At 42.1% G+C, this 25,283-nt stretch overlaps 1 protein-coding gene across 1 annotated transcript; it reads right to left on the reverse strand.

Moving 5' to 3' along the window:
- Window positions 1–2,727: 2,727 nt before the first annotated feature.
- TRIML1 (tripartite motif family like 1) lies at window positions 2,728–8,385 on the reverse strand. Its single transcript, XM_028526247.1, has 7 exons — window positions 7,857–8,385; window positions 7,519–7,614; window positions 6,313–6,543; window positions 5,280–5,302; window positions 4,999–5,096; window positions 3,009–3,623; window positions 2,728–2,977 (listed from the first exon to the last, which is right to left on the reverse strand). Exons 1-6 carry the CDS (start codon window positions 8,280–8,282, stop codon window positions 3,034–3,036), a joined length of 1,464 nt encoding a protein of 487 aa, XP_028382048.1. The 5' UTR covers window positions 8,283–8,385; the 3' UTR covers window positions 2,728–2,977; window positions 3,009–3,033.
- Between the last annotated feature and the right edge of the window lie 16,898 nt (window positions 8,386–25,283).

Raw genomic sequence — 25,283 nt, forward strand, 5'->3', positions numbered from 1 at the left:
CAAGACTACAGAAAGGGGGATGGGACACATTCTTGAATGTGCTGAATTAGTGTAAGAGAGCCTTGAAAACATAATCTTTCTAAAAAATATTTTATATATTTATTTTTAGAAAGAGGAGGAGGGAGAAAGAGGGAGAGAAATATAGATGTGCAGAAGATACATTGATCAGTTGCCTCTTGCACACCCCTTACTGGGGTCCTGGCCTGCAACCCAGGCATGTGCTGTGACTGGGAATCAAACCAGTGACCTTTCAGTTCACAGGCAGGCACTCAATCCACTGAGCCACACCAGCCAGAGCTTGAAAAAATATTAAGTAATCAATACTATTGAAGGATCATAGATCAAAGTTATACCATGGGGAGATGCGATAATTAGAGCAGGTCAGACAAAGACCTCATTTGAAGAGCTAAGGGAGTTTTATTGGTAAACCGGATTTCACAGAAACATATGTATAATGTTTTATATTTAAGGCACTCTAAGATGGACAAAGACAATTTAAAAAAGTAATCAAGCTGGGATCTTGTGTGAGAGATCACTCTTGATGTCCTCTAGATAAGGTCTAGCTACATCCACTCTCCTCTAGAAAACCGAGGAGAGGCAGAGAAGGAAATGGCTGTGACTCCAGATTTCGTTTTGGTAATGTCCACTACAGGAGGCTACTTGTGACTTGTTACTTCCTGGGGAAACTGTCCACTCAGGAAAGAGTGGAAGACAGAGGTGTGGCAAGGGGAGGAGTTAATAGGATAATGGTGGAAGGTTCCACGTGGAACACATCATTCAAATTCAAGAAAATGTTTTCCTCAAATGTCTAAAAGCTGGGACAGAGAGACCCAGACCCTTGAACAGAGCAAGGGGATAAACTTTCCAAATCAGTGAGTGAAATTCTCAGTTTTTCACTCCATTCAATCTCGCTCCCCACCTCACCACTGCATTGCTTGACTTCAGGTTTATATCTAGAAAGCTGGAATGAAATTTTTCTTGCCAACATTTTCATGGTTGCTTATGCAAGCTCAGAAGAGCACGGATAGCGTAGATTCAACATCCCCCGCACCCCGCCTGCCATACTCGGTCAGTGGTGGGCCCGTTGTGGATAATGGACCCACTCGGGGTAACTCGCCCAAGGGAAAAAATAGGCTGGTTTCCTTGCCGATATCACCCTCACTGAGACAAAGAAAATCTAAACTTTCGCTTAGATTGCATTACAATGAAGTGTAATGCACACTAAAGTTTTATATTCATTTACCAAATTAAAAAAAAATGATTTGGGATTGAGGAAGATATATTCTAAATATGCTTGGTGTTTGCTGTTTATGATTTGTTTCTTAGCGTTTTGAGGTAATATATTAAGAATTTAAATTTAATACAATTTAAAAAAGGGAAACAGAGCAACAAATTATCTAAAGAGTACGTGATTGGTCTTCCGTGGTGTGGGGTAAAATGCAAAGAGCGGAAGAGGGCAGTGCCTGGTGTTCAGTGGTACTAATGGTCAGAGAAATGAGAATTAAAACCACGAGATATCACCCCACACCTGTCAGAATGGCTATCACCAACAAATCAACAACAAGTGTTGGTGAGGATGTGGGAGAAGGGGACCCTTGTGCACTGTTGGTAGAATGCAGATTGATGCAGCTGCTCTAGAAAGTGGTATGGATTTACCTCCAAAAATTAATAGAACTGCCCGATGACCCAGCAATTCCACTTCTAGGAATATATCCAAAGAAACCCAAAACACTAATTTGAAAAAATATATATATATATGATATATATCATGTATCTACACCCATATATATAACGTATATATAATGTATCACACACACACACACACACATACACCCTTATGCTCTTTGAACTGTTATTTACAATAGCCAGTCCAAGGGTCCATCAGTAGATGAGTGGATTACAAAAACTTTTTTTATGAGTATTCAATGGAATACTACTGTCTTTAAAAAGAAGAAAATTTCACCTTTTGTGGCAGCATGCATAGACCTGGATAGTTTTACGCTAAGTGAAATAAGCCAGTCAAAGAAAGACAAATACCATATGGTTTTGCTCCTTTGTGGAATCTACTGAACAATATAAACAAATGAACAGCATAGAGACAGACTCAGAGAGAGAAAACAGACTAATTGTAGCTGAGGGTATGGGTGAAAGCTGGATGAAAAAGGTGAAGGAATTCAGCAAGAAAAATAAACAAAAATAAATATAAATAACTAATAAGTAAATTTAAAAAATGTGTCATGTACACATGAAACCTGTATAATTTTATTAACCAATGTCACCCCCCAAAATCAATAACTTTTAAAGGCTTCTGCTCATAGCAAACAGCAAAGCACAGACAATAACCTTATATATAACTTAATGGGGTCATGTGGGACCCATCCCCTTGATAGTTTTATTGAGCAGAGACTTATCTCTGTCACCTTTGAACATAGCAGAAACGGAGGTTTCAGCTTCCTGTGATTATGGGAACATGAGTGACTTTCATACACAGACTTGCAGCCATTCTGAAATTCCCTGAGTACGTATGTCCCAGGCTCCACAGGACAGAAAGAAAAGTGACTCTGCAGAGACAGCTGCTCCTCGAGTCCTCCTCCTCCACCCTGGGAAGGAGAACCCGTGCGCCCAGCCCCTGGAGGCTAGCATTGCCTCAGTGTGCAGAGCTGCAGACACGGAACAAAGGCACGTTCAAACGGCAGATTTTTGAAGTCAAATAAATAAAAACACTTGAAAAAATGACATATATTTATAAAACTGGCCTACAACAGTGGGATTTGGAGTAACAGGGCCTAGTTCTAACTCTACATTTTTAGCGATCAGCACATACATGGATGGTCTAAATGATAAATTTTCTTAAAGATACAAGATATAATCAGCTTTCTCCTATTTGGTATTAGAAGTTGATTGTCCAATTTGGCTGTTCAGTGAGGGCTATTCAAGCAAGTAGAAACTCTTTGGGGGGACTTTACTTTTAGATCACCTGCTATTAATGCTGTCCATACATTTATCACCTTAATTACTAGTCATCTGTTGGTCTTAGACCTCATCCTTAGTGAGGGCTAAGGGGCATCTCCTTCGGACACAGCCATCCAATGAGCAGATGGTAAGGGGGCCTGTGTTTGTGCCTTCATTCGGGAGGCAAGGGGAAAATATCGGTTTAAGAGGCCCTTGGAAAGAGCCTGGAGGGAAGCTGTAGATGAGAGACTCATCTGTCACGTTGTAGAACGCTATGTGTCCGGACTCGTAGTCTAAGAACACGCCCACCTTACTCACGGGCTCTCTGACGTGTTGCCCCTTTAACGGTGATGAGACCCAAAGGCTATAATCATCTCCAATTTTTAAGCCTATCAGTGAGAAGAGGTCCCCCGGGGGCTTTGGCAGGTTTCCCTTCCTGCTCACGGAGTCCTTACAGATGCCCACCTCCCACTCCGTCTTGCTCCCTACTTCCACCTCCCAGTAGTGTCTCCCACAGGTGAAGCTCTGAGCTCCCAGCACGGTGACAGACTGGTCGAATCTCTCCGGGTTGTCGGGCAGCTCCTGTCGGACCCCTCCGTATCGGACACTTTTCAGGTCCTCGGACAAGACGAGGTAGGCGTTGGCTGTGGCCGGGTCCAGAGTTACGTCCGCTGCAGGAGGAGAAAAGAATGAATTCTCATTGGCATTCTCGATCGCCTGCGCCTCCATGTGTGTGCAATGTAAATTAAAGTCTCAGTATTCAGTCCTATTTTTTTTTCAATATAATTTAGGTGGGCATGGTGGGGATTTTTGTTTTTCAAAAAGAATCTCTGAGCCCTTCTTTTCTTAAATGGAGAGTAAATTTCTAAAAGAAAACAAAAGACCGTTGGGTGGCAAGTAATCATTATCCACCCTTTGTCATTTGTACTTGCTTCACCCGAAGCTGGTTCTGATTCTTCAATTTGCTTGGGGGGGAAATATAGGCAGTTATCATTTTACTGAACTTCTACTGGGGAGTCAAGCATCTTCTGTACATTATCCCACTTAATCATAGCAAGTATTATTGTTTTTCTATTTTTATGAAAGAGAAAACTTGGGTGTGTAAAGGTGAGGAAGCTGGACCAAGATTTCAGAGTTACCGAGTGCTGGAATAGCGATTCCTAATCAGCATTTTTAATTAAGTCATGCTTACCGGCAGCTTCATAGGAGTTAGTGCAAGCTGCCGTGACCCTTGGATAAAGGAGTGAGAGACCCCTCTGTCACTCTCTAGAAAGGATGTCACAGAACAGGCCTCCAACTTTCACTGACTCTCCAGACAAGATTAGGTTGCTTTATCACACAATGTATACTTTCATTGATAGATCAAATTCCAATCATCACTAAATATCTGTGATTACTGTCCATCTCCTCAATTTCACCGAAAGGTCTACAAGAGCAAAGGCAAGCCTTGTCCGGCTAAGTGTCCTCAGAGCCCGACAGCACAGCACCAGGCACAAAGCAGAAACTTATCAAATACCAAGTTGGTTAGGCCTCCCTCTGAAAGTCAGATTGTCGAGATAAAAGTTGAGAACTAATGCTGACCTCTCCTGTTCTTAGCCAGCCTTAACATCTGGAGTATTCTAGAAAGACAGTTCTTTGAAGGTTCTCTCACTGGAATTTAAGTTCATTAGCGTTTATCTCAGCAAAGACAGAGGTGGGAATGCAAAGACCCCTGAGGAGGTGTGCACCTGCAAACATGCCCGGGGGTGAGACTGACAACACAGAGCAATGAAAACAAAGGGACGACCAGGACTCCTTAGGAAGCAAAGCCAAGCAGACCCCAGTCCCATCTCACGGCTTCTGTCTGCCCCAGCACAGAGGATGCCTGTGGCCCCACCCCCCTGGTGCCCCCTGCTGGCTCAGGGTGCCTTCCTTCACTGACAGACGGGCACCCAGCCGCTGGCTATTCTGTTAGAAGCTGCCAAAGGCCTTAGTTTTGCATCCCTTGAAGTACACTGATGTGAGTTCTGGAAAGCACCGGAGGTTGGATAAACCAGGCTGACTTACTGCTGAATTTCTTTAGCATCTCCCGCATTCCGGTGACGTGGCACAGGCTCAGCTCCGTGGTGGCGGTCTCTGGACACTGAAGCAGGAGCGGCTCACTCCTGCGAGAGAGAAGGCGGTCACTCCGTTTCCTCTGCATAGACCACATGACCCGCTCCGGGTTGAGAGGCCAGCCCATTTTGTCCCAGCCACAAGGAACCTCTCATCCCCACTCCACCCCCAGCCTACGTCATCGGCACCGCATCCCTGCATTGGACACTACTGCACACGTGATGGAAACCTACCTTTCCAGCGCTTCTTTCACCTCCTAAGGGCATAAAAGAAAGAAGGTTAGTGTTTGTGCATGTTGACTGCTAGTGAAGGCTGAATCCATGTTGGATATAGGCCTCTGCAAATGTCTCAGAACTGCTTCCCATGGCTCTAGGACCCCTTGCATGGAAGAGCATATGGTAGGAAAAAATATCCCCTGCTTCCTCTAGGGGTGAGTTCTTGGGAACATGAGATACTTCTCAAAAGACTGGAGATGACTTTGTTCTTTTCTTTCTCTTATCACCACTTATCAAGAGAACCTGTGGCTGACAAAGGGGCCAGACGATTGGCTTCATCATGCAGTGTTTTGGGGAGTCGGAGACCATTATAGGAAAGTGGTCAGTGCTCGCTGAGACTGAACCTGTGTGCAGCAGGAGCGGGTTGTGGGGAAAGCATGACATGACCTCGCAGCCTTTGGAGGAGCCAGTCCAGGACAGAGATCCGAAGCTGGGCTTGGCTCACACAGCCGATGTTTGAGAGGGTCTGGGAATGCAGCAGCAGCCCAGGACCACGGCAGAGCGGAGATGGAGAGGAATGTGCGCTCAGAGCACAGATACCTGGGTTCTCCCAGCCACTAGCTATTTGAAAGGCAAACTACCTAACCGACCTAGGTCTGAGTGTTTAAACGAGAGCTGCTATAAACCCATTTTGTAGATGACAGTCACCTATAGTACATCCCATAATAGTATTTAACTTCATCGGGCCTCGGTGAAGATGTTTACTGTGCCTGGCCCGTAGCCCACACTCACTACACTTGCAGTACTCGGCAAAGCTGAGGTTGCGGCGAGGCAGGCACAGAGGAGACGGGAGTCACTGTCAAGCTGGGTTAGCGTGGGTACCATCTGTTTTTCCTCTCTGCCTCTTCAACACTTTACAGAACATTAATTCTTTAGGAAAACTACTTTTGGACCAAAACTGGGTTTTTTAAGTAAATAAAGAAAAATCATTTTGTATGACTTGAAATATGTGTTACTACACATGCTCCAGTCATTGTCCCGATATTCTTACCTCAAAGGATGCTCCGATCGAGCTCTCACACATGGACTGTATCTGACCCATCATCTTGCCGAGGCCCCTTATTTGCTGGGTCAGCTTGATCTCGTTGTCCCTGAGCTTCTTCAGGTTCTGTCTTTCCTCCTTGTCCAGTAACTGGAAGTGCAGCTGCTCCTCCTCCTTCAAGAACTGGTGCATTTTGGCGTATTCTGACACAACAACCTCTTTACAATTTTTTGTCTCTTCCTGCCATGACACCCACACAACAATACAATGAGGTTAGTAACAGAATGCCATTTCTCACCCTTACAAAGTCCTAAAGTTCCCCTGGGGCGGCTCTTGAAACTTGACACATAACACATCTATTCTGTTGACTGGCTGGGTCTGTAATTTCCTAATTTGATATTTTATGTGTATGTGTGATATAGGCATAGTAGTAAGGAAAACCAACATTTCTATTCTCTGAAGGCTGTCATTCTAGTGGGGAGAAAAACAAAAATAAATAAAAAAATATATGCCAGGGGGTGATCAGTACCGTTATAAAATACAAAGCAATAAAAAATAAGGACAAAATTATGAAAAAGTATGTTCATTTATTCAGCAAATATCTTTTCAATAAAGGTAGGCATTGGATCACATATTAGCAATAGACATGTACATCATGAATACTCCCATTGAAGGCTCAGAGTTTCCTGGGAGAATCAGATATACGTGTATTTTTTAAATATCTAAACATTCAGGTCTTTGCTTTGCTGGACAGCTCACATCCAAAGCTGTGAGAGCCCATGAGCATTTGTTCGGGTGTACTAATCCAAACTACTATTTGGCCTTTATTTCCCTTTCTCTTTATTTTATTTTATTTTTCTGCATTTGTACTCTTTTATGGGGGAGAGGGTTCCCAAAGCATTTGAAATATTTTTTATTAATTTCCATGTCATGTTACATACATATAAATTGTATTTGAAACAATTATAATAAGAGCTTAAATAGAGGTGGCCTCTGAGTTATACATGTGCCCAAGGGGGACATGAAAAGCCGGCCTGGGGACGGGGGAATCGGGCCGAGCCTTGAGGTCCCCAGGCACACAAGCAGAGACAGGGAGGCCAGAGCAAGATGACCGCACACTCTTTCATCTTTTTTCCCCTGGCGTTTCAGTAAGTATCCCTTTAGAACTCCCTCCTCCCAGAATCACGTACAAAATGCAAAAGCACAGTTACTGACCTTACACAATTTCACTCTCTCCTTCTCGTGGGTTAATACAACCTGAGTTTCCCTTTTCTTTTTACTCAAAAGATTTAGGACTTCCTGGAGTTTCCCCTGCAAAGAAACAAACACTCGTGGCAAATAAGCAGCATACCAGGTCGTAAATGGTCTTGAGGACCAAAGACAAGAGGATGACTGGGCCACTAAGAGAACGAGTAAAGCAGGATGCAGGCCAGGCATGCGGACTGTGCCTGGAGATCAGCACCCTAGGTGGTCACCAACAGACCAGGTTATGGGAGTTAAGTGATGGACATGGACAGTGTTCTGAGAGTTATATCGAGCAGCCATATACTTACTTTGTGATGCCCCTCAGCCTCACTCGAGACATACACTCCGATTATGCCGTGACCCGGGGTCGAGAAGGTGTTTAGATCCTGCACATCACCAGGGAACACCGCAGCGGCTGCCAGAATTCTCCCGCAGGGCCCTTGCTGGTCCTCACTCTGTAGCACCTGGGATCTGAGTTGCTTGCCGATGCCAGCCAGCCTCCCCAGACGCTCATTGGGCTGGAAGTGGGGGACCTCCAAGGTCCTCCAGCACTCGGGACAAGACAACGGAGTGCTGTGCTCCTCCCAGCTCCTCAGGAGACACAACAGACAAAAGCTGTGCCCACATTCGGTGGTCACCGGGTTGGTGAAGTAATCCAAGCAGATGAAACAGGTCAGCTCTTCCCTGAGATTCTCTATCAAATCTGCCATAGACATTTTCTCTAGGAAGGACATCAGAGCAAGGTCATGCCTGTTCTGGAATTAGCAAATTCCTCTCAAGATTCGATTGTTTTGGCTAAGATCAGTTGCTACGCTGTTAGTACAAGAAACTCTTCCTCTCCTCTGTGCCTGATCTCACCAGTTGACATATACCCTCCCAACACAAAGCCAATTATGACTCAATGTGGAACTCCTGTGCACTGGCTCATCCTCAACCCTAGACTTTCAAGGGATCTCTCACTGTGTAAGCCACACGCTGGAACTGGGGGTACTTACTCCTAACAGAGTCCTCATTTTGAGAGTTCGTCATTACATATTAACAGCCCCATAAAACCATTTAAACAGATTGATCTTAGATGGGAAGGTTGGGTAATTTCATATAAGCCACTATAGAAATTTAAATCATGGATCTCTAATAATATCTGAATTGAACATATGGTCCAAATCTTTTGGAAAAACCCACTCATGGAATCCAGTTTAGAAACTGAGGGAAAAAAAACTGTGATATCTATTCCTTCCATCAGTAGGGTCTTTTCAGGGCTTGACAAGTCTAAAAGTTCTTTGCTCTATCAGGTACTGTGTCTTTTCATTTTGTTTACCCGAGTAAAATTAGAATAATCCCACTGAAGTACTCCCCGACTTTAGATGTACAATGGATCGCCAGTCATGTTTATTGCTCTTCCCTCAAGACCATGGTACTCACCTTTCCACCATCACAGAAAGCATTTAAAACATCCTTGTTGGAAGTTGCCTCAAGAGGCAATTACACTATGGAGTGGAGAGAAAAAATTATATTTTAGTATAAATAGAGTTTTGCTCACTTATTTTCACTCTTTGAAAATGTCTAGACTAGGCCCTTTTAAACCCCTATTAGATCTTACTAGACAGAAATTAAATGTGCAGACATTATTTCTAGACCTATGACAAAATAAATGGATAGCATGGAGACTGTGTACAGTGACCACTGAGATTAGTGCCAGTTTCTGTACGTTTGTTACAGAACACACAACAAGGGGGGCCTGGGATGACATGCTATTAATTGAAAGAAGGCCCCGGGTCCGTTATGTCCGCCGCCAGAGGAAAGACATCTCTCAGTGCCAGAGATTCATGAAAAGCAAAGAAAATGTTTATTTAATGCCATACAGACTTAAAGTAGTAGCCTAATGTCTTCACCAAAATCCCAAAGTCCCTTAAAACACCCACAAACACACAGTCCTTCCTTCCTTCCCCCTTTGCCCAGTCCAGAGTACCGTATCTCAGGAAAGGAAATAGAAGTCCATGGCTTAGGCAGTCCCTGGTTCTTCCCAGTTAGTACCCCCTCTCGACTGGGAGACCTCCCTGGGTTCCCAGCACCCTCCGCTGAGTCACTGGGATCTCTGCTAAAACCAGGTGGTGGTTCCCCCTTCTAAAGCTGCGGGGGGGGGTGGGTCCCCACTCTACCAGGCCACGTGGTCCTCTCCTAAGGGCTGCGGGAGTCTTCACTCTGATAAAGACGCGTGGTTCTCTCCTCAGGGCTGTGCATGGTTCTCTTCCTTAAAGCAGCATGGTTCTCCCTCTCTCAGGGCTACACATGGCTCTCCTTCCTAAAGCAGCACGGTTCTCCCTCCTCAACGGCCGCCAAGTCCGGGTTTTAAATCCCCGCGGCCAATCTTCCTCTGCAGCCTCATTTCCGACTCCTCCCACACTCGGCTTCACATGCCAGAACTCGTATCCTTCCAGCTCTACTGGGCTGCCATCATGAGTCTGGGCAGGCGTGGCCCCATGTCCTGGAGCCAATCCTCTCTGAGCTCCCACACAGGCGCTGTAACTCAGGGGACCCACCCCCCCAGTTACATCCAGGTGGGGAAGTTATTTCTGGGTGGGGAAGTTACTTCCATTCCCCTGTCTTAGAGCTGATCACAGCTACTTAACCTATCTATGCAACCAGCCAAAGGCTATAGATATGTTAAATGACCACGCCAGAGCTTAGCTGCAAGGCTGTTGCTATGCAAAACAGCTCTCAATGGCCCTGCTCCATTTGTCCCTTCCCCCAACCCACACCCTGGGGTGGGGGATGGAGACATCTTAAAATCTCCTGGACACCTTAAGTTCTGGACCCCATTTCAAATGCCTATTTGGGGCCCCCCTCTTGGCTGCACCCTGTAACACATTCACAATGCCATGTGCTCATGATTCAATTCTTCTTTTGGCCTGCCCTCTGCAACTCTATGCCAGAAAGTGGGAACTTAGCTCTTCCTCAGAATCTAACCACTTCCACCCACTGGGTTCATCATACCTTATTTCTATTGTTATGTGGCCACGGGTCACTCTCCAGCTTAGAAACCTCCCGTGTGTTTCCATCACCCACATTATTCCACTAATTGTTGATTTTCATGGTTCAATCGAGCCTTCTTTATTCATCTCCAAGAGGATGCCGGGTGTCTTCTTATCTTGAACTTTCGTAAAAAGGTGTTCCCTGGCCTCAAAAGACTCCACCTTCCTTTTTCCTAGGTAAAATCCATTTTTCTGAAGGCATTAATTTCAAATGTTTTAATCGCATGTGCTTTGTATTGATTTGTGAATTACTAGGATGAGAATTTATACTAAGAAAAAGAAACAATCCAATCTAAGAGTTATACTAGTTTAAATAGGAAGAAAGGCGGCATCATTTTGGGCCCATGCAACCTCTATTGCTTAGATAGCTTCTAAGCTAGTAACTTGGGCAGCTTTAAAATATTAGAAGTTAGTTTTAAGAAATGGTCTTGCAAAAAATAATGTTCAACACCACCAACTGCCTTCACTGGAAAATATGAACAACCATCTATGTTCAGTGTGTTGTTCCAACATGAACCCAGGAGTCTTTGACATTGACCAGGTTCATTAGACCAAGTTCAGTACAATTATGGTACAACACAGAGCCTGCGTTCCAATTTGGAATGAGGAGACTAGCACATTCTAAGTTGAAGTCATATTGATCTGTTCCATCCCACCTCCCCGTTCCAAATAAACTCCTTTCAGAGATTCCTTAACACAATAACCATACCTTACTCATTGGCAACAAGAATTCTTTACAGATAGGAAGGGCTTCACCCTATTATAAATAAACACATAAAAATATTATGAAACTACAGTCTTTTATGTGGCTGGAAACCGAGAGATTACATAGTCTGAGTACCTTCCACATATGACGAAGAAATCTGAGACTCGAATACACTGAGGTCACCTCTGAATACTTGCTTACTATGGGAGGCAAGTCAGGGCTTGGAAACGGGCTCTCTTATCTCCCAGTAATTCTCTTTTGCCAACACGCTCCCCTGCATCTCACTCGTTTGTGAGGGGGTGAATATTTCCAGTTATCTCAACGAAGTAAGTATTGCTCATGGGCTTTCAGAAGGAAATTGGACAGCTGTCATTATGGTGTGATGTGTGACAGGTACCTAAAAATCACTGGCTACATGCACTATTGGGAATGCAGACTTCTTTATCGTCTCTCTGACCACATTGACGAAGCTTACTTCATGGGTAAAGAAAATTATAGAGTGCGCCAGATATCCCAAAATACATTCCACTGACCCTCAAGGTTCTGCACTGCCAGACATGGTTTCTGAGATCAACAACTCAGATGGCTGCCTCTTTACCTGTCTCCTCCTGAGGAGGTGATAATAGGGATTCCCCAAGAGGTCCACAGTCATCACTCTCACCCACATGCAATTAGGTTTGGAGCACAAAGAAAAGAAAAACCTTTTAAAAATCTTGCTTGAGAGCCTAGTTTTAAAAACACGTCTGTCATTTCACATTGGTGTGGAAAAGATAGATTATCCAACAAACGGTTTAGGACAAGTAGGATAGCCATCTGGAAAAAAAATAGTTGGATCTCCACCTAACAGCTTATACCAATGTGTATTCCAGGTGTGTGTGTGTGTGTGTGTGTGTGTGCATTTTCCTTTCCCTACTCTGGTTATGAATTTCTACTCATATTATTTTCCTTTGTATTATTTTTGCCCTATTTATGTATTTATTTGTGTGTGTTTTTGTTCTAGATCATCTCACAACTTTTTAGCAAGTAAAGACCATCTTTGTTAAACACGTGGCAAATTATTGTATACAAAGAATGATGCACATCAGAAGAGGAGATTTGGGCCACCCAGGAGGGATTTAAAAGGTACTGCTTATGGAAGGCTTTTTAAAGCAGGATTCAGAGCTTGGACACCACTGTAAAAATATTAATCAATTTAAATAATTAAAAATTAAAGACTTCAAAGCAGCAAAAAAAAATAACTAATCAACTAAAGTTTTTAAAACTGCAATTCCGGAAAGAGAATTTGGAACAAATGTTTCAAATACCTAACCTTACATTATGAAGCGATCTTCCACGAGTGCCCTACACTCTAAATTAACAGATCTATTTATATTCACTGACAAAATATAATATCCATTATTTGATATTAAGGGGAAAATATACAAGGTCTGTCCAGAGAAAGTCTAATTGTTAGCATAACGAGAATGGTTGGCGTAACATCAATGTAACCTGGCCATCAAGAAGAGTGGACTGAAATGCACATGCGTGAACAATAATGACTTCACTGTACTAGTCAGTGTGGGTGGTAGGTGCCACTGAGTGAGCATGTGTACTGTGTGGCCATCACATTGAAAATGACTGAGCAAGTAGAACATGAATCTGCATCAAATTTTGCGTTAAGCTTGAATGTTCCTCTGTGGAAGCTATTGGATGATTCAGAAGGCCTCAGCTATTGGCAATTGGTGATTGGTAGCTTCATCACAACAACATGCCCACTCATGCAGAGTTTTTTGGCAAGACATCAAATCACCCAGGGGACTCAGCCCTCCTACAGCCCAGATGTGGCACCCTGTGATTTCTGGCTTTTCCCAAAACTAAAATCACCTTTGAAAGGGAAGAGATTTCAGACTGTCGATGAGATTCAGGAAAATATGACAGGGCAGCTGATGGTGATTGGGAGAACTGTGTGAGGTCCCAAGGTGTCCACTTTGAAGGGGACTGAGGTGTCATTGTCATATGTACAATGTTTCTTGTATCTTGTATCTTCAATAAATGTCTCTATTTTTCATATTGCATGGCTGGATGCTTTCTAGACAGACCTCATATATTTATTTCTCCAAATAGTTTAAGTATAAATAATAAAAATTATGTTATATATGTATGTACTTTTCTCAGACAAATGAGTTTATGCTATAGATGTTGGTAATGCATGTGTATACACAAAGGCATATAAAAACTATGGAATCTCATGGCAACGACACCAAAAGAACAGACAACAAAAGCAAAGATAGACAAGCCGGCAGGCATCAAACAATAAAGCTTCTGCATTGAAAAGGAAACAACCGACAGAGTGAAAAGACAACTTATGAAATGGGAGAAAATATTTTCAAATCTTCTATCAAGTAAGTGGTCAATTTCTAAAATATATGGGGGACGATTACAACTTAATGGCAAGAAAACCCCACCAATAACTCAATTAAAACATGGACATGAATAGACATTTCTCCAGGAAAAAAACACACATAGACCAACAGTAATGTGAAATAATGCTCAATGTTGCTAATCATCAGGGAAATGCAAATCAAAACCACATGACATGGAATGACATGGCACCTCACACCTGTCAGTATGGCTATGACTTAAAAAACAAACAAACACAAAAGTGTTGGTAAAGATGTGGAGAAAGTGGATCCCTTGTATAGTGATGGTGAAAATGCAAAATGGTGAAGCCACCATGGATAAATTATGGGGATTCTTATAAAAATGTAAAACATCCCTGGCTGGCATAGCTCAGTGGATTGAGCATGGGGTGCAAACCAAAGCATCACAGGTTCGATTCCCAGTCAGGGCACATGCCTGGGTTGCAGGCCACAGCCCCCAGCAACCACGCATTGATGTTTCTCTCTTTCTCTCTTTCTCCCTCCCTTCCCTCTCTAAAAGTAAATAAATAAAATCTTTAAAAAATTTTAAAACATAGTCCTGGCTGGTATGGCTCAATCAATTGAGTACTGGCCTGCAAACTGAAAAGTCACCTGTTCGATTCCCAGTCAGGCACATGCCTGGGCTGTGGGTCAGGTCCCCAGTTGGGGGCATGCAACAAGCAACTAATTGATGTTTCTCTTGCACACTGAAGTTTCTCTCCCTCTCTTTCTCCCTCCCTTCCCCATCTCTAAATATAAATAAGTAAACTCTTAAAAAAATAGAACTACCATCTGACCCAGCAATCCCACATCTGAATATTATCCAAAGAAATGGAATGAGCATCTTGAAGAGATATTGCATTTCAATGTTAATTGTACCACTATTCAGAATAGCTAATATATGAAAACAACCCAAATGTCCACTGATGGATAAAGAAAATGTGGTATATTCACATAATGAAATTATATTGGGCCTTTAAATAGATGGAAGTCTCACCATATGCAACAACATGGACAAACCTTGGGAACATTATACTAAGTGAAATAAGCTAGTGACAGGACAGATACCACATGCTCCATTTATGTGAGGCATCTAAAATCATCAAAGTCATAGAATCAGAAGGAAGACAGGGACAGGATGAGCAGGAAATGGGGAGTGTCTAGTCGAGAAGCATGGAGTCTTCGTTGTGCCAGATGAGTGGGTTCTACAGAGCTCCTGGACAGCATTGTGCCTACAGGTGACAACACTGTATCATAAACTTAAATTTTCCTTAAGAGGGTAGATCTCACATTAAGTGATCTTACCACAAGAAAGTAAAATTTTAAAGAAGAATGAAAGAAAAAGTGTTAAAGATAACACCCCTAATGGCAGTTTCATGTAGAGGGATCAGAGCATGGGAAGGAATCACTTTTACTTCTTCATTGTATAAATTATTGTATAAAAGTTATAGTTTTTTAAACCTTTTTAGCAGGTTTTCAGCATTTTCCAGTAAAGAAATAATGGGGTAGGAGCAAAGAAATGTGAGGTGGGACTTACAGTAAACCAAGTAGTGAGGTAATTTTGTTCAGGTGGAAGGGTAAAAAACACACACACAAAACGTCTCAGATGATTAGTTTCAGCTGTAATATAATAAATTTTTAAAAAATGCTTTTGTGACTTAACACATTTATTTATTAAACTAATGGTTATTGAGCCTCTCTCATCACTGAGCAATGAGCTCAGTGATGCAAGCACAACATACAAGGGCAGAAAGACAAGCTTCAAAACATGAATACATGCACACTTTAAGAATGGTACTATGCTACGCACCTGAAACTGATGCAAAAATAATATCGAATGTAAACAAAAAATAATGTTAGGTGTCATCGAAAACATTTAATTTTTTAAAAGTGGTTGAATGTAAATGTATTACTGTTTTGGAATTGTCGTGGAGGGAACGTTTCATTCTTTCAGGGAAAACGTGGGAGAAGTGGTATTTGATCTGAACTTTCAGGCGCATTTCAAATGAAGGAACAGCTACTTTTCAGAAGTGGGAAAACTGTTGAAATATTTGAAGAATAATGTATATGATCTGACAACGGGTCAAACATTACAGCAACAAAAAAGTTCTAGATTGTAACATCCTTTTTATCTCAGAAATATCAAAAGACCAATTCAACTTGGAAATACCCATCTTTATTATTTTTTATAGGTAGCTGGTTGGTCTGACCAGCAACACCTGGAGGCCAGATCATGCGGGAGAGGGTCCAGGCATTATCAATCTGTAGACTCCATCAGATGTTGTAACACAGACACTCCCACCGAGTTGCCAAAGTTGGGGTCGAGTGTTCCCTTCCGGAACTTTAGCAACTTACACATCTTGAGACTTTGAGGTGAGGTGTTTGTTGGTTTTTCTGGAGAATGACCCCTTCATGTTTCATCCCTTTGCTTTAAGAAAAGTTGACTGTTGAAAATGTGCTTGTTCTGGGATTTATGCTGGATGCTTTATGTACTTTTCTGTTAAGGAGATTCAAAAGAAAAGCCCAAGGAAAGTAAGAGTTGGGGAACCTAAAGAGAAAACTTTTTAGAAGCTGTTGAAATAAATATTGACGAATGAGAATAGAAAAAGCATACTCTGAATTTAGCACAAACTCCTAAAAAGAGTTAACAGTCTAACTTCTTTCCTTCCTTTCTGATGTGGGGCATAAGATTTGAGTTTATTGCAGAAAAAAACAACTTGAGTTACTACCATGTGAATAGGATTTTATGGAGGTAAGGATATGCTAGATTTCCAAAAAGTACTTGAGAGTGAAAAAGGTTACTTGTTTTGTGCCTTGCTTCTATCACATGACACCCTTTGAGACACCTATCACTTAATTCTGCAGGAATTATTAAACATCTTTCTATTCTAGGTGATGTAGTATACCCAGTAGACTAGAAAAACAAATTATCACTCTATGTTAGACTGGTATTTTATAGGTACAGACACAGATGCGCATGTTGCCTCATCTTTTGAATGAGGAGGGCTGCTTTTTTTCTTTTCTCGAGGAAATCTGAACCCTTCTTCATGAGACTATCTGTCATCATGCTCCAGTATCATTAGGGAGAACAGCATGAGACTAGCTGGTATGGACAGAGAGCTCTGGCTGTGAGCCAAGCACCATTCTCAACACTTTCCACATTGGGTTGGCCACAGAGTTCGCTTGGTTCTTTTCCTATAAGATGGCTGTAATGGCTCTCAGTTGTCTTTGACTTCATCTGAAATCATTTCAATAGATTGTATTGTGAAACAGCTGTCCTATCAGCATGCATTTGAAAAAAAATCAAAATGGGTGGATTTTGTGTAGTCATTTGAATATTGAAGATAGAAGAAAATATGCCACATCTTGGCATATCATACTTTATTATTTCAAGAAAGGTAAAAATAAAAAAAAAAGATTTGTGCAGTGTATGGAGAAGGTGCCATGACTGATCAAATGTGTCAAAAGTATTTGTGAAGTTTCATGCTGGAGATTCCTCACTGGACAATGGTCCACAGTCAGGTAGACCAGTTGAAGTTGATAGTGATCAAATTGAGACATTAACTGAGAACAAGAATGTCACAGCAGGTGGGAGATAGCCGACACACTCAAAATATCCAAATCAATCAAATTGTTGGTGGTGGTGAGAAATGTGTCTTTTATTTATGGAAAAAACGAAGCGGACTTTTTGGCCAACCCAATATAATTGAGTCCTCCCAACAGCCCCCAAACTAACTACCTTAGTTTGAGCCCCACCTAGAGATGGGAAAACAAACTCTAGTTCTGAACTCACCCTAGATCCCCAGAGGTGGCCATGCTACTACCCACCGCCATGCTGACATTCCCACGGGCCTGAACGAGCCACAGACATTACACTCGAGGAGCTCACAACTGTGACCAAAATCAGGTTTGCTGGTTGTGCGAGGGACCCAGCCAAGTCAAGTCAAGCACTGAAGGTGGATGGGGTGGGCTGTGTGTCCCCCTCTCCTGACCATCCGATGGCAATCGGTGCCGGATGCGGCCAGGTGGCGCCCCTCTCTTGTTCCTGTGTTGTTTGCAGCTGCAGACGTTAAGGTCAGGAGAGACCCACTTCCAGTTAAGTAACTTTATGGCATGGCTTTTAAAACAAGCCAGTAGAAACCTCTTAAGAAAAACAAATCGGTGCCCTCTTCACTACGCTAGGCTTTCCTCCGCTCTTGAGGTGCAAAGACCTAAGAAAATAGCTGTTGGCCTAGGTTGCCAATACAGTTGGAGAGAGCCCTGAAGAATGAGGGTCTCAGGGAAGTCACTGGTTACAGGAATTCGTGCTGATTAACCAGGTACTGTGCAAATGTCCTTGGAGGAAATTGTTGCAAGTATAGAAACTAACAGCTCCATGCCTTAGGGAGCTGTGGCACTAACACTGGGGCCAGGCGATATTGCTGGGATCACAACTGAAACAACAAGGAATACCTGGGAAAGAGCACCCCAAAAGACCACAGTCCTTGCTGGACAAGCAACTGGGGACATAGAGCCTATGTTGGGGTCACAAGCTGGGCTAGGACATTGAGGTTTCACATCTGTTGCCGTTTAGGTATCCCTGAACACCCTTCCAGTTGCATGTGGGTAATCACCTGCAGTGTTACATACCCGAAGCCTATGGCCCCTCCAGGTGATTCTGATGTTCTCTAAAGTTTGGAAGGCACAGGTTTGGGCATCAAAATGGTTACAGCTCTTCAGATAATGCAACAGAGTTTCAGAGCCGTGATTTTTATGAACAAAACTACCCCTCAAAGACTGGGTGCCAGGGCAGCTGCAGGCTGGTCCTTTGATGAAATTTCACCTGCCTCTTCCCAAAACCACCTGTCTTCCTCTGGTTAGTTAGAAACAAGAGTCTCTGGCTTGAGCATAGGTGGAGAAGAAGATGAGGAGAGAGGTATAAGGTAGAAGACTTAAAGTCCCAGGCACTTCTCAATGGGGTAAGAATGGTCATTAAAAAGATAGCTTTGAGTGACTGGGAGGAAGAAACAAAGTGACTGGGTGGTTGAAGACAAATCTCTGGTCTTGCAAAAGAACAGGTTAAAATGAGTGATTTTTTTTTTTTCCTTAGACTTTCTCTGCCACCCAGAAAAGGACAGTGGTTGCCTCAGGTCTACCAGGTTCTGTGGGACAGCTGACATGTTCCGTCTGTTCACACCATTTAAACTAACCGTTTGCAGTTGGGTGTGAACACACGTCTAAGCCTCCCACGAAGTTGGGAGGAAAGGCCCAGTGGCAGCACCTGCATCATGCAGAAGGACATTTACCAGGGCGGAGATCCAGGTGTATCCTGCAGCCGGGGATGATGGCTCGGATCGCAAAATCCTCCCATAGCGGACTTCAGGACGAGAGCATGTGATGCACCAAGGAAAACTGGAGGGGTTCTGTGTGATAGATCACAGGTTTCTTCATGGGTAAGATGTTTGCTGTCTCGAGAACACGGGTCTCATGGTGTTTACCACGGAGAAGGCCAACAGAACCTTCACAGCGAGATCACTTTCCCTTTCCAAATTCCACGGTTGCGTTCCCCATCAGCCTTTCCTTTACCCCTGGGGTCTTCAAACCGGTACATATCTAAATCCCCTTTTCATCCCAGACCCATCACCAGGGAGGCTTGGGAGCCCCAATGGCCCCATTTCGACTAGAAATAATTTTTACTTTATAATTCACACCATTTAAGTCACTGATTTAGATTTGTGATTCAAAGTAGAGATCCAAATATAGGAAAAGAATTGTAGTATTTAAGAACTTCAATTTCACTATTTTATAAGCTTAATTTGTCATAGGAATTATATAGAGAGAGTTTCTTTTAATAAAACAATTGAAGTATTGGAAGATATTGACTATATTAAAACTGACAACTATAGCCTGACTACATGAAATGATTTAGCTTTATAAATGGGCGGCAAACCCATTTGGTGGTAAACTAGACATGAGTGGTAAAGTTTGCTAGAATTATATAACAAAACTAAACCAAAAAATCCAAAGACATATTTGAGTTATTTTTATACATATAAAACATCCAAAACAGTTCCCTTCGGGCATCCCCTACCCACACCCCACGGTACATGGGAAGGCCCACACTGGAGCCATGGAATCACCATCTGAGCCGCTGATGCATGTAAATGTTTAGAAAGAAGGAAACAAAGCCCATCTAGGTGATGGGAAGAAAGCAAAAGTTGTGTTGTTCTATACTTGATAATAGCTTTCCCTTTAAATCACCAGTGATTTTAAAGAAGAAATTGAACTTGCATTTAGCTGTTTATGCAACAATGATTACCTTAGACATGAGTCTCAGATACACCTCAGAGGGTGAAGGGTGTCTTTGCTTTTCCCATGCCTCCCCCCCCCCCCACTCCCTGCCTGCCTTGAGCTCCCTCAAGGAAGTGTTCCCAGTGTGTTATTACTGGACAGCTAAGCTCCTCCCCTCTGATACTATCCTCATAGCCTTTGTAACCCGCCTTCATGGTCTTAGTGTTGTTATTTATCTCTTCTTTTTTTTTATCATCTGTCTCTTGCATCAGACTTGACATTCCTTCTGTTGGTGGTTTTCAGACTCTTGACAATGACCCCCTGGAAGAAACAGACTTTGACACAATTTGGGACACATAGCTTCTGAAACATACTTAACTTTACCATGAAAAAGGTACTGAGTCTTTATTCTTTAATTCCGGTAGCGATTCACTAAACTGACATAGCAACATGCAGGCTAGAAAAACTACCCCATGACAGTAGAAAAAAGTTTTTGTTTTTGTTTTTTGTTTTTTACCTCCATTGTATTCTAACAATTCCATGTGTGTGGAGATGAATCTCAAAGTTGTTGGATAAGCAAATGCCTGGATGGGAACTTCAACTATTTATGTGTATGCTGTGATTCTTTGTACGTCTCCTTTTGAAGAAATATTTCACCTCTTAGAACAGACACCCATGGGTAAGGATGTGTATTAGTTACTAGTCCTCATAAAACTGAGAATGGGACACGCCACTGATTTCAGCCAGCGTGGAATCGCCCAGTCAGTGATTAACATTAGAGAATCTGTATAAATGGGTGAGAAGTTAGACTGAAAACAAAATTATAATGCAAGAATCTCTCAATATTACAGGAGACTTCTGTAAGAGATATTTTTACAGGATCTAGTCAGAGAAAAAGCTGCTGAAATCAATAGCAATTCACACCCATCTTCCTGGACATGTTAAGGCATTCAGGTCACTGTTTAGAAAATAAGAAATACATTATATTCTCTAATGATGTTTTGATTCAGGGACTGGGTGTTGTTCTTTTCTACAGAAAGTAGAAATTATATCCTTTTATTTTGTCATGAAAAAAATCCCAACTGAGCATTTTTTGTGTAGGTTAAATTCTGTCAAAGCTAAGTTTCTTTGAGACTATAATTCAGATTTAACAAAACTATTTGTTACAACAGAATTATTGACCTAGTCTCTCTATTTAACATAAGAAGCAGAAATTGCCAGAAGAACTCATCTCTAACCTTATTTGTTTCTTTCCTCAGTCACCAAATGACAGTTCACTGAAGTCTCTGTAATAGTTTTTTTTTAAAGCTTTTATTTATTATTTTTAGAGAGGGAAGGGAGGGAGAAAGAGAGAGAGAGAAACATCAATGTGCAGTTGCTGGGGGTCATGGCCTGCAACCCAGGCATGTGCCCTGACTGGGAATTGAACCTGTGACCCTTTGGTTCTCAGCCCACACTCAATCCACTGAGCTACGCCAGCCAGGGCTGTAATAGTTTTTTAATGCTGCATAACAAATTACCACAAATTTAGCAGCTTAAAACCGCATCCACTTATGAATTTACAATTCTGCAGTCAAAGGCCCAGCATTCCATGGCTGGTTCCTCTGCTCGGGGTTTCACGACGCTAACACTGAGGTGCTGTCTAGGGTGTGCACTCACCTGAAGTTCAGTTCCGACTCTGAACTTCATTTTCTCAGAGTCAGAACTGCTCCCAACTAACGCCAGCCCCTTACTGTTCAAAGAGCTCTCGTCTCAGTGTTGGAAAAAGTGAAGTGAAAGTGACCTCTTTTCTTTCATTGAGTTCTTACCTAGGAAAATTATCTCCTTTAGAAAGTGTGAAACAAACTAACCAAAAATAGGTTGGATTTACATAAGCATTGATCTATTGTTACAACAACAAAAGAACAGTTGCGCTATCACTGAAGTGCCATTAATGTTTATTCTTAAATATAAATGCTTGGAGCAAGACAACAGTTGAACTTAGAGGCTTCTAAGCCTCTTAAAATTGTAGGGAGTAAGCCAATGAAAACCAAGCCCCTGCTTCCAAGGGAACACCCTTGAGAAAAATGAGCCAGAGAGGACCTGGTCCCTGCTGAAGGACAATAGCAATGTGGCTGGTCAGAGATACACCCCACCACTGCTTTGTGCAATGGGATGAAGCGGTGGTTCCCTGGAGCAGAACAAGTCCAGAAGTAGCAAATATAACCTCACGTGGCACCAGTCACGCCCACTCCACCCAGAAGCTGGGCTGATGCTGCCTGAGGTCCCTCTGGGAGACCTGTGGCTAACAAACTTGATAGAACTAGTGAAAGTTCATGACATACATCGTGGCAACCACAATTCATTGATAATTTTGTTCTTTGACAGTAGGGGAAGAAAAACAAAACAAAACATTTCTTTAGGCATTTTTAATCGAGAGCTTTCCTATGTAAAATCTAACACTAAAGTGATCTGTGCTCCCTATGAGGTTATTGCTCTCTAGGCTTATAAAAGTATCTCATGATAAATTATAATGCAAACTTGAGGCATTTTTTTATAAGTTGGCAAAATATTTGGTTAACATCTAATAGAAATAAGGATGTGTCATGGAATTTGGCTGTGATTCAAATCCCAGATCTGTAATTTTCTCTTCTGAGTGTTCTGGGTCAACTAACTTAACCTCTAAATCATCATCTTTATCAGCTGTAAAATGTATCACGATACACAAACCTCACAGGATTGTGGGAAATATTGAGACAGTGCTAAAAATGAGCTTAGCACACTATATAGTGCCATTTCTAGAATTATCTTAAGTTAAAAGATTTAGTCTTCCATAATTAATAATTTATTTTCTTAAAATCTAAGATGGGCTTTAAGAGAATCCAAGATAGGAGAATTTTGCTTGATATTTTATTAAAATTTTGCTGAATGTTTTACCCTTCAATTCAAAGATTATGAAGCTTCCCTGTCAAAATGAAATCAGAGGAATTCGGAAAGCTCAGGATGGTGAGAATAAATGACTTGAATAATTGACAAAGTCGTTATAGAAGTCAGTTGCTCCTACCCTTTAAAACAGCATGGATGGAGCTGGAAAGCATTACGCTAAGCGAAACTAGGCAGGCAGTGAAAGACAAATACCAAATGATCTCACCTTTAACAGCTACCTAAACAACCAAAACAAAGAAACAAGCAAAATATAACCAAAGACACTGAAATAGGGTACAGGCTGACAGTAACCAGAGGGGAGAGAAGAGGGAAGTTCAGGGGACAACGGGAAGAGTTTACAGGAATAAATTCAAAGGACACATGGACAAAGCTAGGGTGAGGCTGGTAATGGGAGGGAAGTGGGGATGGTTGGGTGGGTGGGCTGGAATGGGAGTAAAAGGGAGAAAACTGTAGTTGAACAATGATTAAAATAAAATTTTAAAAAAAGTTGCAGTGAGTCTTAGAAGAGAAAGGAGGATTCGATGTAAAAAAAACCTTGGGTAGAAGAGAAGGCTCCCTGCCCAAGGAGGGGAGGAATGCACAGACAGGAATTTAAACTATTTGAGGGAGACAGGATTTAGAAGAGGGAATGTGGTTTCAGATAAGGGGAAAAGATGTACTTAAGATTCCATAAGGTGGGACCAAGTTTCAGAAGGTCACATGGCAAGTCGAATTTTCTGATTGTCCTGTCTGTAGTAAAATAAATAAATAAATAATAACAACAGTAAATAAACCAGTGTAGGCCGATTAGCAGAGAACTGATACATTAAAATCCTTCCAGGTATAGAATTCTAAAATTCGGGAGGCTGCACAGATTTCTTTCCCACAGAGGTCAACGATGGACTGTCTGACATTGCCCCCTGACCTCCTACCTCTGCAACAATCCTGAGTCAGGCAGTCATTCCCTACTCTTGATTTTCTTTTTAATCTACAAATAACGCAATGACAACTGCCTTCAGCAAATATTGTGGAAACTAACAATGAAATCGGGCATGATTCTCTAGTGAAAGTATGTAATGGCTTAAGCTAAAATGGTATGGCTAAGCGGGGGACACAATGAGGTTCTAGGGGAACTGGCTTGTAGAAGAATTTCTTCCCATGAAATGTTTATGGCTACATGAGGTTCATTTAAAAAAAATGCTTATTAAAGAGCTACTATACAGTAAGCACTGTATAAGGCCTTGGAGATAGAGCAAGAAAATACGCACCTATGCGGAGAGGGGAAGTTCTGGTCAAGGTCAGCCATTCAGCCTTTGCTAGGAGCTCATTACAATGTAAATGGACTCCACCCTAGATCTGTCAAATCGGAGACTCTGGGGATGGGCCCAGAAATCTGTTTAATAAACTCAAGATTCTAATGCTTATGTAAGTTTAATAACCCCTGTCCTAGGTTTATTGTATGGATCTACTTTGACTCTTTACAGATTTCCTACCAGATGATGAGAGGAGGGGCTGAGGGAGCAGCTGTAGTGATAGAAGTCCTTCAGTCTCCATGGAAATACTCAAGATTACAAGCGAAGGTAAGCTCTTCCGTGGTGATCATTTCCTTACTCATGGGTTTTATTGAATACCTAAACTTGATCTTAGCATTTATGGAGGCCTTAAAATATGTACATATACAATGCAATAGTATTAATGAATAAGCGTGAAAGCAAGGCAAAGAAATAAAATTAGGAGGAACAAGATAAGTGTAGGAATGAACTTAGTACCCAACAGCATACTAACTAGGGAGATAGATTTTCTCCAACTTAACTTTCTCGTGATTTCTGTCAGAATGTTCCATCTCTCCTCCCTGACCTTGTCTGATTTTTCCTTCGTGTTCTTTTGATTTAAAATGTATTTTTAAAAGCAAATTGAACATCTAGTATGTCAGGTACGGACAGGATATTTGAGGAACTTAGTTTTTGGTAAACGGAGTGACCAGCAAATTTGTCATGGATAAATACAGTTAGAGTCAAAGAAAATAAGATAATGTGAATGGCGGGGAGGTATTTCAAATTGGGTAGTTCTAGAAAGGCCGGAGGAGTGATGTCTGAACTGAGACCTGAAGGGAAGAAAGCAGTGCGAATCACGAAAACCCGAGAGAAAGGCATTGCCAGATGAGGCAGCCGAAAGGACAGATGAACTTGTCATAACTGGAATCAACACATGCAGGGGGAAGGTGCTGGGGGAGATTAGATGGGAGGCAGGGGACCCCACCATCTAGACTCCTTCAGCCACTCGGACTTTCTATTAAATGCAGAGGATAATTATTAGAAACCTGATTTCGGTTTTAAAATAGGATTTTGGTATTGAGATAAGAAGAATTAAACAAGAGAATGGGGCAGGGCTGAATATCAACTCGTGGAACTGATGAAATGGTGG

Source organism: Phyllostomus discolor, chromosome 11 (assembly GCF_004126475.2).
Source record: "Phyllostomus discolor isolate MPI-MPIP mPhyDis1 chromosome 11, mPhyDis1.pri.v3, whole genome shotgun sequence".
NCBI lineage: Eukaryota > Metazoa > Chordata > Mammalia > Chiroptera > Phyllostomidae > Phyllostomus > Phyllostomus discolor.

Coding starts and splice junctions, on each gene's coding strand:
- TRIML1 (XM_028526247.1), bottom strand. CDS start 8,282: ATGTCCTTCCTAGAGAAAATGTCTATGGCAGATTTGATAGAGAATCTC. Junction 6,544..7,518: donor AGAGAGTGAAATTGTGTAAG/GTCAGTAACTGT, acceptor GTGTCATGGCAG/GAAGAGACAAAAAATTGTAA. Junction 5,097..5,279: donor GTGAAAGAAGCGCTGGAAAG/GTAGGTTTCCAT, acceptor TCTCTCTCGCAG/GAGTGAGCCGCTCCTGCTTC.